Genomic DNA, 16,811 nt, shown 5'->3' with positions numbered 1-16,811 from the left:
CTTGTCTTTGAGGTTCTCCTGGGTTTAAAGAGAGAGGCCCCAGGTGTGTGCTTGACATCCCTCAACTGTACAAAAGCAGTTGGCTCCTGTCTAAGCTAGTGCAGCGTTCCTTAACATGCACCAAAAGGGACAGCCCTATTCGTTCTTTCTTATCCTGGGTGGTGGGGCCCAGTGTCTGCTGAAGTCAATCAGAATGAGTTTTAGTAATATCAATTTTTTTTTTTTGCCAGCAAACATTCAACAACCCATCTGTAACCAGATCCTGTTCTATTTAATAGCTTGTGAAATTGTAAATTTCTGGAAATAGCAAAATTCCCTCTACTTGTCCACTCCTTGTCTTCTCTCTGCCCAGAGTCACCCTTCCCAATCCTGGAGTCAAAATACAAACTAAATTTTAAAACAAAAGCAAAAACAAAACAAAACAAAACAAAAAACCCAACCAGCCCACTGTTCTTTTTGCCTGCCTACCTTACTTCTTTCAGTCCTCCTTTAATATGCTGGGCAATCTTGATGAGTTAAAACGTCTAAGTCTTTAACTCCTCTAATCCATATTCGGGAGGACTCATGTATTACATGAAGATTAGGACTGTGTTGAAAAGGGAGTCCAAATCTATTGGCATTTCTATTCTGTAGATTATAGAAAAGACACTTCATTGGACTGTTTGCTATTATTAATCCAATTTAAGGTTTAGAATGGTGGTTCATAGAGTTACATCAGTTTTCCTAGTTACTGGGAATAGGAATTGCAAACTGAAGCATGAAGGGGGCTAAGAATCCTTGTAGTTATACATCTTAGTTTACTACTGTAGAAAAATGACAGTTTTTCTGTCACCGTACCTGTGATGGTGAGCGCTGGTAGATGAATGAAGCACAGTGCCAGCTCTCTGTTTAGCTACTTTCTGATCCAATCTATTTATCTTCCTTACATTCTAAATTTTTGTGAGCTGCAAGTTAATGGCAAAAATAACACTTCCTTCTTTTCTAACATTTCCAACTGAACTAAAATTTTAGCCAATTCCAATAGGGATTTTTCTCTTACCTGTTGAATAACTTGAATTGACTAGACCTGACCTGATTTGGATTAATTTGTCTGAGTGGTACTGTGGGCTCAGTACTTAGCATAGCATAGATGCTTACATTCACCCAAAAAGGACTTCATCCACCATGTTCATACATTCGTGGCCCTTGCTGGTCGTAAGTATAATTACAAAGTGTTTGCTTTATTTACCACGTAAACCAGGGAAAACACTGAACCCTCCTCTGGGTGGGAAATCCAGGTGGACCTGGGCCTGTTCACAGAGCATTAGAAACAGGACTTCTCGGGGTGCTGCTCCCCACCTAACCCAGAATCAATAGTGTCATTTCCTTTCAGAGCACATCCATGAGGAACACGAACTCATTGATGTCCAGGCTCAGGTCCTTGATTAAATGCCTTTCTGAAGAAAGCTATTTATTGGCATCAGTCACATGCTGGACAATCCGTCTGTCAGGGAGATAAAACTGGGAAATGGAAAATGCATGCTTTTGAGAATTACAAGAAGGAAGGTGTTGAACGAGAAAAGGAAGATACCATCATCCTGCTGAAATTCAGTGAACAAGAAGAGGAATTTTTTTCTAAGCATTAAAGACAATTATAACTGCAAAGAGCACTGACCTAACAAAAATCAGGTATGGTATGGAGTATAATGAGAAGGATTATAACGAGAAAGATGTTGATATTTTCTAAATTCTATGGGGGAAAAATGGAGTTAAACTATAAAGAGGGAAATATGGTCACAACAAAACGAGTGATGTGTAATCAGTGTAGCTCCCCAGAGATAGACACTTGGCTAATATCTGCATAAATTATTCAAAAGAGGATTGAATTTAGGGAGTTTGGAGGTTTCTAAGTTTCCAGCTATTACAGAAGGCCAAATCAGTAGCTGGAAAGCTATCATCAGATGGACTAGGGTATGCCTCTAGAAAAAAGAATAATTCAAAGATACGTTCGTGCTACAGCCTGAATATTTGTGTCCCCCCCGAATTCATATGTTGAAATCCTAAGGCCCAAGGTGATAATGGGGGCAGAACCCTTACAAATGGGATTTGTAAGAGGCCCTAGAGAGACCCCTCACACCTTCCACCATGCAAGGACACAGCCAGAAGTTAATAGTCTGTAACCTGCAAGAGAGTCCTTACCAGAACCCGATCATGCTGGCACCTTGATCTTGGACTTTCAGCCTCCAAACTGTGAGAAATAAATTTCTGTTGTTTGTAAGCCATTCAGTTTGTGATATTTTGTTATAGCAGCCTGAATGGACAAAGACAGTATGTTTAAAAAACATTCTCAGTTCATTCATTCATTCAGTCACTCACTCACTGAACCAAAGCTTAATGAGTTCAAACTATGTGCTAGCTCCTGGGCCACCTGCTAGGGATGGGATGGCAAATAAGACATGGTTTTGCTAATAGAGGTGTCATAGACTCTTCCTTGAATTTACCAGTCCAATCTGCAGTAGCAACCATGCCTTTGACACGATTTAGGGCAATATTTGAGACTGTTCTGGAAATAAAGTGGAGGTTTGGATCCATTTCCCAACGTGGAGGCTACAGTTGTAAGATTGAGATCACATAGAGATACACATCATAATGGACTTAGAAAAGTTTGGAAGAAAACAAAAGAAAAAACAGCAAATTCTTATGAAGAGGCAATTAAAAATATACTGCAGTCTGGAGACTGAGGGGGACACGATAGAAGCTTATAAAATCACAACAAGAGTGAATGAAACAACACACAATGGTTAAAAGCAGATGCTCTGGTGCCAGATTGTCTGGGTTTAAATGTTGACTCTGCTGCTTTCTAGTTTTGTGACCTTGGGCAAATTACTTACCCCATCTGTATTTCTGTTTTCTCATCTTTAAATTAAGCTAATAAAAATGTACTTACTTACAGATCGATGTGACTGTGAAGATTTAAGTGAGTTAATGCATGTAAACCACTTACAGCAATGCTTAGCACACAGCAAAACACTTAGTAAATGTTACCTATGATTATTTTTCCCCAAATTCTAGATCTTTAAAATCAGTTCAGTTAACATTCAATTATAAAGATAAAGTACATTATGATGCACTTTGTCATCTAAAGGAACTTCTTACATGTAGAAGTGGTACAGTGTGAACCTACTAGGAGATGCTGAGAACGTTAGATTAATTCCTTAGTGTTAGACCTGAAACAAGTCTTGAAGGGGTTTAGAAATGCTTTGCGTGCATGTTTACCTTATAACTTTTCATCCCTCAGTAACACAGTCAGACCCAGCCTCCTGGGGTTGAGAAACTGGCGCTGACAGCATATCGTAATGATAAAACATGATGGCTCAGTTTAGTGAGGAGGAAAATGTTAACAGACTTTGATGTAGCAACACATAATAATAACAGGCCATCCGCCACTGAGGAGGGCATTGTTGGAGACCCAAGGCCAGTGAATGTTTTATGTGTGTTATAAAGAAAATAAGTTTACATCCATGGTCCACACACTTGGGCTGAGGCAGAATCCTCTTCTGAGAAAGAGCAGCAGATGTTTGTGGGGTTACAAATAGGGGACCAGTGAAGCGGAAGAGAAAACTGAAAGGGATCCACTTGCCTAAATGAAGATAGGGAGCATATTAATTCTCCTAACCAGCCAGTCACCTCTGTGTGATCAGTAGAGGCCAGGATGAACCTTGAAAAGGGGTCTGAGGTCACCCATGCTTTGGCCATGCCATCCCGTGAAATTACTTTACAAAAAAAAAAAAAAAAAAAAAAGGAACAGGATTAAAAAACAAAACAGAGGATGGGCGTGGTGGTTCACGCCTATAATCCCAGCACTTTGGGAGGCTGAGGTGGAGGTGGGTGGATCATGGGGTCAGGAGTTTGAGACTAGCCTGACCAACATGGTGAAACCCCATCCCTACTAAAAGTACAAAAATTAGCCAGGCATGGTAGTGTGTGCCTGTAGTCCCAGCTACTCAGGAGGCTGAAGCAGGAGAATCGCTTGATCTCGGGAGGCGTGGGTTGCAGTGAGCCAAGACTGTGCCACTGCACTCCAGCCTGGGTGGCAGAGCAAGACTCCATCTCAAAAACACAAAAACAAAAATCAAACAAACAAAAAAACCAGAACCACCACAACAAAAAAATCCCAACCAGGATCCTTCCTTTAACTGAAATTTTACTTCAGAACCCCACAAATAAGACATACATCTATCCATACCTATATCTACATCTGTCAAGTGTGGAGGTGTGGAGAACAAGATTGTGGTCACAGTGGCTCTACCAGTTCACCTCTGCCCCCATTTCTATTGCCCCCACTTGTATTTTAAGCTTATGGCACACCTCAATTCAGACTAGGCACACTTCGAGTGGCCAACACATGTGTCAAATGACCACCACACTGGAAAATACAGATATAGAGCCTTAAATGCCTCAGAGTCTTTTCCTGAGTCACAAACACACCTGCCCATGAATTTTGTAGGAAAGAACTGCAGGCCTCTTGTGTCCAAACATGTGGAAAGTGGGACAAGCACATGGCCCTGCCTCTGTTTCCATCATTGCAGTAGCCACTGTCTTAGTCCAGTTGTGCTGCTATAACAAAATAGCTGAGACTGGGGAAGTTGTAAGGAACAGAAATTTATGAGTTCTGGAGGCTGGGAAGTCCAAGATCAAGGTGCCACCTGCAGGTTCACTGCCTGGTGAGGGTCCAGTCTCTGCTTTCAAGATAGCACCTTGTTGCTGTGTCCTCCAGAGAGGATGAAAGTTGTGTCCCTACAGGGGAATGGAAGAAAACTCACTCACTCCCTGAAGCCCTTGTGTAATGGCCCTAATCCCTTCCATGAGGCCTCTGCCCTCACGACTTAACCACCTCCTAAAGGCCTCACCTCTTAATACTGTCACACTGGCAATTAGGTTTCAACATATAATTTTCGGGGAACATATTCAAACCACAGAAGCTCCTTCCTTCAGGGACTCCTTTTAATCAGCCCTTCCCTAGGACTGGAGAGTATTGTTGGATGTTTTGCCAGACTGGCCTCAATGACCTCAAACACTTACCATGCCACTTTCCTATTCTTCAGCTTATTCCCTACTCCTTCTAGTATGATATCATCTTTAGCCTGGATTATTTTTTAAGTTTTCTCCAAGCCATTCTTTGCCTTAATTCTAGTACCTCCAGAAATCTACCTTGACCTTGAGGATTATTTTGAAGGCCACACCTTCTGTCATTACCCCACACACTTAACCATTTGAGTGCACAAAAAAGAAGTAATTTAATTAATACATTTGCTTAATACTATCCATATTATATCTTACATGTTGGCCTAAGTTATCTTCAGTTTTTGTCTTTAATACACAGCACTTTGCACTGAAACAGTCAATATTTTTCTTATGATGTTTGTGGGAACAAAGATATGACTCAATACAATCACGTTACAACATCCAAATTGAACGAAGATGCTTCACTGTTTCTTTGGGACTGAAACTAACATTAAGGCTCTGCTGCTGGTTATTGACATACAGATCAGGTTTGTAGCCATTGGCTGACTAGCATTATGAATTTAAGTCTCAGGGCAGTATATTTCGGTGTAGTATTTTCACATTTATGACTCAAAAACAGGAACAAAATCACCTCTTCTTGTCCAAAAGATGTTTTGAAGAGTAGTGAATGGAAAAAAATTCCATCTATAATCTGATTTTGTTCACCAGTCTTATGACTTGAATATAAGCTTAGAGATGCCTAACTTAAAAAATAACTACAGCTTTGCTTATATTCACAATCTGTTAATTATTCCATGTTTCAGTAATTATTCATGTTTCAGGTGTGATACATGATATGGAATTTTGCCATCTTTCCCAATGTTTCAGCCTGGATGGCTTAGATTCTTAGTCAACTAAATTATAATAATCTACTAGTTTGAAACTGTAATAAAACAATCATCTCATTACAAGAGTTACCTTTCTTTTTGAAATTACTTTTCTTTTTAGGGCCTTGTGGGAAAAGCTGTTAAGAGCTCTTCTGCAATTATATAAATCTATACTTTGGGCTTAGATATCAAGGCAGTAGCAATTACTTCATCATTTATAGATTACACATACCTTTAAAGATAGGCACCTTATTTCCTAAAGCAAGTAAATTAATTTTTTTTCCACTGAATACCTTTTATCAGCAAGGGATCTTTTTTCCCCCTAAGCACTTGAATGAGTTCCCTTTTTCTTCTAAGTTGGGGTATTACCATTTTATGGATAAATGAAGACAGAGACTGGATGAACAGATATAACAGATAGAGTCAGAATCAGAACGTAGAACTCTCAAACTCTGAGTTAATGAAAAATTTTCCAATAATTGTCTACGATTAGGGAAAGGTAAGCTTGCAGCCTTTCAGCTCCAGATATATCAAGGGTAGAACCTCTGGGAAGTTCTTTTCTGATTTGTATAGAAATTACCCAGCACTCAAGTTTCCTGACCATAACCTGTTGATCTTCAAACATTTAAGAACCAAATGGTGTGCCCTAAGCATTCTGCTGTTATCAGGAGGGTGAATGGATGTGTGTGTTGGTGTGTGGATGAAGAGAGGTGTAAACCAAAAATAAAATTCTAAGCTCCTCACCCCCCTTCCCAGGCAACCATCTGAATGGACTAATTTCTGAACCAGGACTCTTGGAAAATTTATTCTGAAAGACTGGTCCAGGCCATGAGGGGAAGTGAGGGTGGGATGCGCCCCATTATATATCAACATGGACTTTAAGTCTGAAAGAAACATTTTACAACCTATTCTCTCTGAACCTGCTGCCTGGAGACTTCATCCGCATAATAAAACTTTGGTCCCCACAAGCTCTTATCTTAACCCAGTCATTCCTTTCTTTAATATCAAGTCTTTAGACAAACTCAACCGTCAACCAGAAAATGTTTAAAATTTACATATAGCCAGAAAGCCCACCCCCTCCTTAGAGTTATCCAGCCTTTCTGGACCAAACCAATGTATTTCTTAAATGTATTTGATTGATGTCTCATGCTTCCCTAAAATGTATAAAACCAAGCTGGACGCCAACCACCTTGAGCACGTTCTGAGGACCTCCTGAGGGCTGTGTCACAGGCCGTAGTCACTCATATTTGGCTCAGAATAAATCTCTTCAAATATTTTACAGAGTTTGACTCTTTCCATCGACAGATGTTACAGAAAATCCTCTCCTATATAAGACTATCAGATGTACGTGATGCCAGTTGTAACACTGGTGTGAAAAGCTGGACTGGGGGGGGGGGTATGTGCCTGCATGTAAGTGGAAGCGCCCAAAGATATTTCTCTTCACAGCTCATTGAGCATAGCTGACCTGCCAGCTAGGGTCTGACACCTGGTGATTTCAGATCTGCCCTGAAAACAATTACATGAATATGCCCCTGCTACTTAGTATACTATTAGGCCTGGAGTCTGAAGTAGACCTCCAAACCCCATTCAATCAGGTAAGGGAGAAAAATGATAGCCCAACATTCCCTAGTGCTCATAATGTATTATTCCATTATAATTATTTCACTTTTTATCTCTCCTCTCACAGATAAGAAAAGAAAAAGCTCTACTTCTTTAGGGTTCTTGGACGTAGACTCTCCACAGTTCATCTGGGGTTGTTCATCTCCACTTCTTTTTGTATCCCAAGGCAACTTTCCTGCAGTTTCCCTAACACGAATATTCTCCGGACTAGGCGCGGGGCGGCTTGCCCCGCCCCCCAGTCGTCTCCCGGGATGCGCGCTATGGCCAGCTACCTGGTGCCGGCCAAAGTTAGGGGAGCCAGGAGAGGCGGCGTCGCCTCCTCCACGCTCCTCCGGCCCCATTCAATCTAGCTATTTGCACTCGGCTCTGGCTCTTTTCCGCCCAGCTGCGGCTGTTACAGAAGCGCCGGGCTGGCAGTCCTGGCCTCGGCAGGGGCCGTAAGGGACTGGGGGGGAGGGTCGGCCGAGGCATGTGGGGCGGGTGGGCTGCGCGCGGCTGGCACGGCGCGGGGACCCAGCGCGCCAGGTGGGAAAGGGGGAGGTGGCGGGGGGGACCAAGCCCTGGAGGGGCCGCGGGCGCGTAGCGGGCCCCAGGACGCCCGGCCAGGGGATTGGCCTCTGCACCGCTGCTCAGGGCGCGTCCCTTGCCTCTGGCGTCGACTCAGGCCTCTTCCTCCTAGCAGCCCTCAGTGGCGCCGCCTTAGTGCTCCGGGTCGAGCCCCGGGAGAGCTAGTCTGGGGACGACAGGGGCGTGACCAGGGCGCGGAAGTAGGTGAGCAGGAGGGCGGCGCGCGGCGGTCAGGCCGGGACAGCCGGAGGGGCAGCGACATCTGCGGGCCGGCGGGAGGCGGACGCTTCCCGGGCGGAGCAGGGCTGTCCGGAGGACGCGGGCCGCGTCGAGGCTGAAGGGCCTCCCTGTCCGGTACTGTCAGCTGCCAAGCTCTGGCCCCAAGCGCGTGGCCCCGGACCTCGGCGCGGAGCGGAAGCGTCGCCCCTGCCTGCGCGCTCACGTTGGTCCTAGCGCAGAAGACCCGGCGAGGTCCGCGAGTTTTGGCTTAGGGTTTGTCAAGTCACCTCGAGCGACGCGGAGAGAACCTGGCTTTCCCACTAGGGACGGTGATCGCAGTCTCTTTCCTTTAGAAAGTTACTCCGACACTTTTGATCATCCGTCCATATTAAGGAGGAAAAACAGCGTGGTTTGCCCCCGGGTGAGGGAGTGTTGGAGGATCCCGTCCAGTGGGAAGAGCCAGTTTTAGCGGGGCGGCGCGTCCAGTCCGCTGACGCTTCAGCCTGTTAAAGGGTTAACTGCATCCTGCCGGTTCGGTTTACAAGTAAATAGAGAGCAGCTGCTCAGCGCGGCCCCGGCTGGCTCTTTTTAAGTTTTTGATTGGTTGCCAATGACATCACCGCCCGTGTTATAACACCGAGGACCCAGAGCAGCGTCGGATAAACCCTCCTTAGAGAGATGAGGCCACGCCTTCTTCCCCGCCCCCTAGGCTGCCCATTGGTCGCGGGGCTTTGTGAGGTAGCGGTCGGCTTTGTCCGGATTCTTATTGGTCCAACGCGCCGTCGGTCGGTGACGAGTCCGCCCCCTCAGAACCTTACATTTACAGTGTAGCAAAAGAGAAAGTAACTATGTTGCTGCTGGAGATCAATGAAGCCAAGTGAATGGGGGTTGAATGTGAGAGTCCATAGCTGAAGCGGAGCGCCAGATGGTGGAGGACTACACTTATTTATGAAGTAAGTGGAAGTCACCGCGACTACTGAGAGCCCGAGACTGGAGGTGGAGGATTGTAAGGCGGTGCTTGCGTGAGTGTGAGTGTGTGTGTTTGTGTGTGTGTGTGTATGTGTGTGAGAAACAGAGACAGAAAAAGAGAGAAGCGATGCTGACGGAGGAGCTACAGCAGGTAGGGTTATAAGGTTCCGGCTGTTGGCTCCTGCTACCCTGTGCATTTACTCTCTCTGCAGTCTACTTGGATTTGGGGCGAAGAAAAAATGAGGTTTGTTGGGATGCTTTGCGGCAGTTTTAAATGCCCGGGGTTCATTAGTGCGCTGTGTGCCGAGGAGTGAAGGGGGGTGGCGGAGGGACGGGGGGATGTTAAGTGCTCCAGGAGTGGGGAAGAAGCATTCTCTAACCACTTAATTTTCTCTCCAGCTCTTGCCTAGTGGTGGAAGGAGAGGGGATAGCTCAGTATTTCTCCGGGAGATTTTCTGGGCCAGACTGAATGGTTTCACGGGCAGTATATACGCCCGACCCTCTGCTGCAGGGATGCAGATCTCTCTATACACTCCGTGCGTGCGTGTGTGAGCCGCGCACTGTGTGTGGAGGTGTGGGTCCCAGCGTGTGTCTCTGTGAACACGCTTATGCGTCCCTCTCAAAATAAATGGTCTGTTGATCCTGGACGTGTCCTACCAGGTAACACCATAGCGAAGACTTTTTCAGCGCTTGGTCCAACCGGGAAACAGTTATAGCTTCTGGAATAGTACTCGCTCTTCAGAAAAAAATACTACGCAAGGGAAGGGGGTTGGCTTCTTCGCTCCCATCCAAAGGTGGGTGAGAGAAACCCGAGTCGTTGGAGATCTGCCGACGTGATGGGTGCATGCCCCCGTGTGCGCGCGTGAGTGTGGATTCCGCCTGTGACACTTTGGTTCTGTGTCAGAGAATGGTGACGGTCGTGTGTAGACTGATGAGAATGGTGACGGTCGTGTGTAGACGGATGATGGTATTTTTCCAGACAGCTCTTAAAGTTCGTTTAGGTGAGCGACTCTTGGCGTGGGGTTTGGTGTCTTTGCTGTGTGCATGTCTAATAGAAGAAGAACAGTTAGCAAGCCTGGGTTGTAGAGTGTCCCTGTGCCTACAAGAGGAAGGAGCCGTCTTTTTGCAGACAATATTTGAAATCAGAGATAGATCCAGTGGGCAACAATTCACTGCCCCTTTCAGCGGGTACAGGCTAATTGGGAGGTCCTCTTTATGGAGTCGGTACTCTTGAAGGGGGGATATCTGTATGGGATTGGAACCTTATACAACGTGGCTGCCTCCCATTGAGAGAAGCTCTGGGATGCACAGTCTGTGCCAGCCAGGGAGATGAAGAGGGGAGGTGAGCTCAAGTTGTCCTTTCCAGGCAGGAATGAGGGTAGGGGTAGGTGGGAGAGCAAAGGGTGATGGATCTGCCAGGGTTGGGGTTTCCAGGTTTCCAGATCTGGCTCCATGGCTTGAGATTTCGTTTTAGGACACCAGTTAGTAGTGAAAAGGGGAAATGCAGATTAATTTATAAGAGGCCAAAAGACAACATGTGAGGTTTTAATATGACTATGTTGTGCGTTTCAAAGGACCCCAATAGGATGGAAGGCAAGAATAGCTCCAAGTTAAAGAGATTCACTTAAGGGGATTTGCAGAAAGTTGACATCCACTCTGATGTATATTTAGCTGCTGTACATTTCTGTGAACCATGCCAGTGCTCTTGGTTGCCCCTTTGCCTTTGCAGCGAGTGAGGGAATTAACTGGCAAGCATGCAAGGGTGGACAAATGGGTCTTTCTCAGATGTTTGCAGTGTACTTCTGCGCAAGAGCTGAGGTTCAGAATAGATGCCTCTTAAGAGCCTCCCTTCTGTCTTCAGCTTTTCTAATTATTTGTGCTTATACCTTTTCTACAGCTGAACTTTTATGTAGGTCCAGGAAATATTCATTAACATTTACAACTTTACATCCAAATTTAACCTTAGATTTAGCAACCAAATTGATTGGGGCCCTCAGGTTTGCATCCTCTTTGAATACATAAAAATGAGTTTCAAGTTTTGATTATGGTATGATAGAGGGCAATTAGGAAGACTGCTCAGAGGGATGCAAAGGCCTTTCCTAGGGATTGGATGAGACTGCCTTTTGTGTCACGTGACTTTATCCTTTCTTTCTCCCTTCCCGTTCTTTACAGACTGTCTTGAGTTCTTCTTGAATTGCCAGTTTTCAGCCTCCTCATGCCTCCATCTCCTTTAGACGACAGGGTAGTAGTGGCACTATCTAGGCCCGTCCGACCTCAGGATCTCAACCTTTGTTTAGACTCTAGCTACCTTGGTTCTGCCACCCCAGGCAGTAACAGCCACCCTTCTGTCATCGCCACCACCGTTGTGTCCCTCAAGGCTGCGAATCTGACGTATATGCCCTCATCCAGCGGCTCTGCCCGCTCCCTGAATTGTGGATGCAGCAGTGCCAGCTGCTGCACTGTGGCAACCTACGACAAGGACAATCAGGCCCAAACCCAAGCCATTGCTGCTGGCACCACCACCACTGCCATCGGAACCTCTACCACCTGCCCTGCTAACCAGATGGTCAACAATAATGAGAATACAGGCTCTTTAAGTCCATCAGGTGGGGTGGGCAGCCCTGTGTCAGGGACCCCCAAGCAGCTAGCCAGCATCAAAATAATCTACCCCAATGACTTGGCAAAGAAGATGACCAAATGCAACAAGAGTCACCTGCCGAGTCAGGGCCCTGTCATCATTGACTGCAGGCCCTTCATGGAGTACAACAAGAGTCACATCCAAGGAGCTGTCCACATTAACTGCGCCGATAAGATCAGCCGGCGGAGACTGCAGCAGGGCAAGATCACTGTCCTAGACTTGATTTCCTGTAGGGAAGGCAAGGACTCTTTCAAGAGGATCTTTTCCAAAGAAATTATAGTTTATGATGAGAATACCAATGAGCCAAGCCGAGTGATGCCCTCCCAGCCACTTCACATAGTCCTCGAGTCCCTGAAGAGAGAAGGCAAAGAACCTCTGGTGTTGAAAGGTAATGCCCCTGCTCCCTTCCCAAGCACAGTCCTGATTAGCCGGGTTCACTTTGGGTTTTCTCGTAGAAGTGACAGCATTCTCCTTACCCTGGCTACCAAAGACCAAAATAGACTTTATTCTTGTCTTCCCTTCTATGCTCTTTATTGTGTTGGTTTAGTAAGAAAAACCCAGCAGTACTGAACTGGAAGCCAGAAGATCTGGGTTCTACCCTTAATTCGGCTTCTAATTTGCATTGTGCAAGTCATTTCACCTCTCTGGGACTGTTTTCTCATCTTTCTAAAAAGGGGCTTTATATACACCAGATGGTATCTCAAGTCATGCCTGGTCTGCTAGCTCTATTCCAGTCAATCACTAGTTGGAAAGTTATTGTCTCTCAGACTTAACCAATGTTGATGGAACAGAGGAAGGAGCAACTATGGTGAACTACAAGTAAACCTACAGGTACCAGTTCTTTTTGTGGGAAATTCTTTCTCTTTTTCACCTTTCTGACCAGCTTGACTTTTATATGGTTTATAAAGTGACCTTGAAGAAGGGCAGAGCTTCTTATTCTAAGGTTCCATATAAGGTATAAGTTCACCAATTACATCCATTCCTCTGCCAAGGCTCCAAGGGAACAGAGACGTTTTTATGAAACACTCCCCAAATCCATTGTTTTTTTCTGGCCTCACCTGACAACAGTTGGCATCATGGCTCCTACCAAGATGGAGTAGTGGGTCACTTGCCCCAGTATACTGAATGCAGAATAACTGAGATTAGTGGAACTAAGCTCCAGCAGAAGGAAGTATTCACCCAGTCTTCTTGGAGCACCGTCCATACCGTGTTGCCTAACCTTCCCAAGTAGCCTGCATCCTGTGTCCAGCCTAGTTGCACCTCTTTGCCCTCAGATACTGACTTTTGGGGCACCGTACGTCACTCTCAATCGGCATCTTTTACCTGGTGGTGGTAGTGAGAGATAATCATCTTCTTCTCTCCTTTTGTGTTGTGAGCCAAGGTACACAGTTTCTGGGTCACATCTCCAACCAGTCTCCTAAAGTGTGTTGACCAAAGGTGTTGCTGAGTTTGAACACATTGCATGTTTAAATTGCAATAGGCCATGTGGGTGAGCAAGTTAGTTATTTTGTCTCTACGGGACAGCTTTGCCATTCTCCTTCTTGTCTTCCCAGTGAGGCATTCTGCCTTTTGTTAAGCAGCGTTCTGGGAACTATAGTTCTGAATTCCATTGACACAATCTCCTTTTCCCAACCTCCACTCTCCTCAAACTTGTCCTCATGGGGCTCCCCTACCACAAAGGCACATCTGTCCTTAGAGCTGGTGGGCTTTGCTGGGAAGGAGAACATGATGGAATTGTATGTAGAGAGTTCCAGAAGCTTCTAGGCATTTCCTGGTGGTGGTGGTGGTTGTGGTGGTGGGTTTTCTTGAGGTCACAAATATGTTCAGATTTCTTCTGCGTAGCTCTGTATTTTATTGTTTCTGTATTCTTGTTTGGTTGACTTTGAGTGATTCCCAGGATATTTACCCTGCTATTGTCTTACTATAATCTTGGTGTGTCTGGCCTCTTACAAATGAGAAAATCCTACCTGGGAATTTCCCATTTGTAATAGTTTGTCTTGGGGAGCAAAGAGGAGGATAGCTAATGATCTTGATGATCTCCTCTTTGCTCATGCAGAGCAGGTGTTCACAATTAAAAGCAAGTCTTTTGTGTCTGCATGATTTGAGGAGAGGAAAAAACACGGATCAAGATGACCCTAGACCTCCTAATCATGACCCTAGACCTAGACCTAATCATGAGGATGATTAGAAGGAGTTGCAAACTCTACTCTCTATTTTGCAGCGGGTGAAGTTGTGGATAGGGGTGACCCATCAGTCACTGAAAAGTGAATCTCCTGGGTGCTACTGGTGGAAGTGGGGTGCCTCTCTCCCTTTCCTGTGGATGCAGCTGAGATTCCAGACAGCCTGGGCTTGTTCTTCAGTGTCAGAGAGTAAGATTGCCTCAATGGGGCGGGGCCGGACACACTGCTGACCTCACCACTGGGCGCCCTGGGCAGCCACTGCGAGGCCTCGTCATTTTTGAGTTGGTGAGACACCGCGTTGGTCGACTTGGAAGACGCTCTGGTGGTAGAGGTTAGATTATTTGTAGTTTTGGGGGCCTTTTCTTCAAATATCTGGGAATTTCATTGAAAATATGTAGTTCAGGAGTGAAGGGGTCTATATTCTACTTTATAATTATCATTGTCATTTTGATATCTTTTGGGAGAACGGCCTAAAATTGGGACCAAGATGGAAAAGAAGGGAAAGGAATGGGTCAGTATTAGAATGTCCTTCATAATCCTTTCAACTTGGTAAACCAGTGATTAATACCATAGCACCATTGTGGTGAAAGACGGGGTGGGCATTCCCCAAAGGCATGACCAGCAGACTTCTCCCAAATTCTTGAGTGGGTCAAGCAACAATTCTGGTCTGGCTTCTCCTCTCAGATTTATTTGAGTAATCCCCTCCCTTGGTGATAAGATTGTATTTCAGCAACAGGGGTAGTGGTACCATTTTGGAAAGAGTAATTTTTGTAGGGAAGCTGGTGGGAAGGGGGCATAGTTAGAACATAAGGAGGAAACTTCTAAGGGCCTGTTAATTTATTTTCAGAGATTTCAGTACAATCTTGGGTAATTTATGACTGGCCCATCTGATGCTCTGGTTTATGTTTGTAAACACTGGTTGCTACCCTCCCTGTCCAAGCTCCTTGTCCCCCTGTCTCCATGCCATGCTCTCCATTTTTGGTGCTGTCTGTCAAGTAGAGCGGCTGCTAACTTGCCATTTTAGTAATGCTGTGTCAGGCTGGGAAGAAACCGATCAGAGGCATGGCAGCCCCTGGGATTAAGTTACTGTTCTAATTTACGGTGCCCTCCCTGTTGTGACCTATGTTAGAATCCATGTTTTAGTCTCATCTTCTGAAGAATAAATGGCATCAGACCTGTGCTTCCCTTCAACTTGGTGAAAATGATCCAAATGAATAAATATTTAGGGATTTGTGAGGTCTTTGAAAGAATTATATTCTGTTTTACTCAAAGCTGATTTTTAATCCACTAAAACTTGCTTTCTAGTCAAACTGAATAAGAAAGCTAAACTATTCTTAAAATTCTTTTAACAATTTTAAACAATTCTTAAAAATAAGAAAGCTAGACCATCCATAATGAGAGCTATCGTTTTTGCTATCAAGATTTTTGGGCTCCCTTTCTTTTTAGTAAAGCTGGATCCAGAGAAATAATTTGTCATTTACTTAGGTAGGAAAAAATAGTCTACTGCCCCTTTTTCTTAAAGACAATACATGCCTCCAAAAATGTTATTATAAACATTTTCAAGCATATAGAAAAGCAGAAAAGTGTGTAATGAACACCCATATACCTGTCAACCAGATTAAACAATTTTATTTTTCCTATTTGCTTTCTCTTTTCTGTTGAAATATTTAAAAATATAGATAACGTTTTAATGTATTTAAGTATGTTTAATGTTTAAACTTAATGTTTCCAATTCAAGAAAGCTAGAAATATAGTATACTAAGAACAACATTTTCACTCCTAAACACTTGAGTGTCATGTACCCATTTTTAAGTGCTTTTCAACCTAGAATCCCTCTGTGACTGATCGGCAGTCTGGTCTACAGAGGAGCTTCCATCCCTGGGAGTGGGAGGGCTCCAGGTGCCTCCTTGGGGTCTGTGTCTCCCCCTTCCTCCCCTGTTATGTCAGAGCCCATGCCTGTACTTGCTCTATGCTATTGTAAAACAAATAATGACCAACAGCTACAATCTTTATAGGACTGCTCTGTACCAAAGGCCTTTACTGGGGAATGAGAGAAGAAGAGGGAAATGGTTTAAGAGGATGATCCATGGGGCGGATTTGACCATGCAGTGAGTTAGGCCTTTATACTGTAAAATTTCACTTCTTAGAATTGAGCATCATAGATTGCACACTTTTCCCTAGTTGAAAAGGATTCTGAAATATACTCTTGTTAGCAATGTAGAGTTCTATGACAAAGTGGATGGCTAGGCTCAGAAATCAGAGACCCTGTGAAAAATATTCTGTTTCTGCCTTTTCTGGGGGATGGGGAAGGGAATAAAAGTCTCCCTTTGTCTCTCAGAGATGTTATAAGGATTCTTAAAAAGGTATCTGAAATAAAGACATGTCTGCATTCACAAACGTGCTGCTGTTATTCTGTGCCTCTGGTTAACATCCAAGACTAAAATGTCAAACATTAGCTTTGTAGCAAATGATGGGGAAATCAAGGCAGAACTTTGGATCTAGTCAGTCTGAATGCTAGTCTTGGCTCCCCTCTTACTAGGTATGTGCCCTTGGGCAAGTTGCCGAATCCCTCAGTTCCTTAGTTACCTCATTAACAAAAAGAGATTATAACAATAGCTGTCTCAAAGTGTTAGTTTCTGAAATAAATGAATTAATGTGTGCAAAGTGTTCAGAACTTTACACACATACATGGTAAGCACTCCATAAATATGGTAAAATGTTGTTGATATTGATTGAAAGGAAATGATA

General features: G+C 44.5%; 1 protein-coding gene and 1 long non-coding RNA gene across 6 annotated transcripts in view; one reads left to right on the top strand and one right to left on the bottom strand.

The window, feature by feature from the left end:
* Positions 1-4,623: 4,623 nt before the first annotated feature.
* On the bottom strand, positions 4,624-7,717 carry LOC135970188 (uncharacterized). Its single transcript, XR_010585737.2, has 2 exons — positions 7,580-7,717; positions 4,624-4,776 (listed from the first exon to the last, which is right to left on the bottom strand). It is a non-coding gene; the product is annotated as an uncharacterized lncRNA (long non-coding RNA).
* Positions 7,718-9,120: 1,403 nt separating this feature from the next.
* DUSP10 (dual specificity phosphatase 10) overlaps positions 9,121-16,811 on the top strand; it is a 41,666-nt gene continuing 33,975 nt past the window's right edge. Inside the window, exons 1-3 of one of the 5 annotated variants that reach the window (XM_074026812.1) lie at positions 9,121-9,229; positions 11,418-12,271; positions 14,105-14,394. In XM_074026812.1, coding sequence (XP_073882913.1) covers positions 11,461-12,271; positions 14,105-14,151 — 858 coding nt within the window. In that variant the 5' untranslated portion in view covers positions 9,121-9,229; positions 11,418-11,460 and the 3' untranslated portion in view covers positions 14,152-14,394. Of the gene's footprint in view, positions 9,230-9,760; positions 10,247-11,417; positions 12,715-14,104; positions 14,395-16,811 lie in introns of those variants that run through there. The other 4 variants (XR_012428737.1, XM_005540903.5, XM_074026804.1 and 1 more) reach the window with 4 other exon arrangements.

Source organism: Macaca fascicularis, chromosome 1 (genome assembly GCF_037993035.2).
Source record: "Macaca fascicularis isolate 582-1 chromosome 1, T2T-MFA8v1.1".
Classification (NCBI taxonomy): Eukaryota; Metazoa; Chordata; class Mammalia; order Primates; family Cercopithecidae; genus Macaca; species Macaca fascicularis.
Note: the sequence above shows the minus strand (reverse complement) of the source record. Positions and strands in the feature narration are given on the sequence as shown.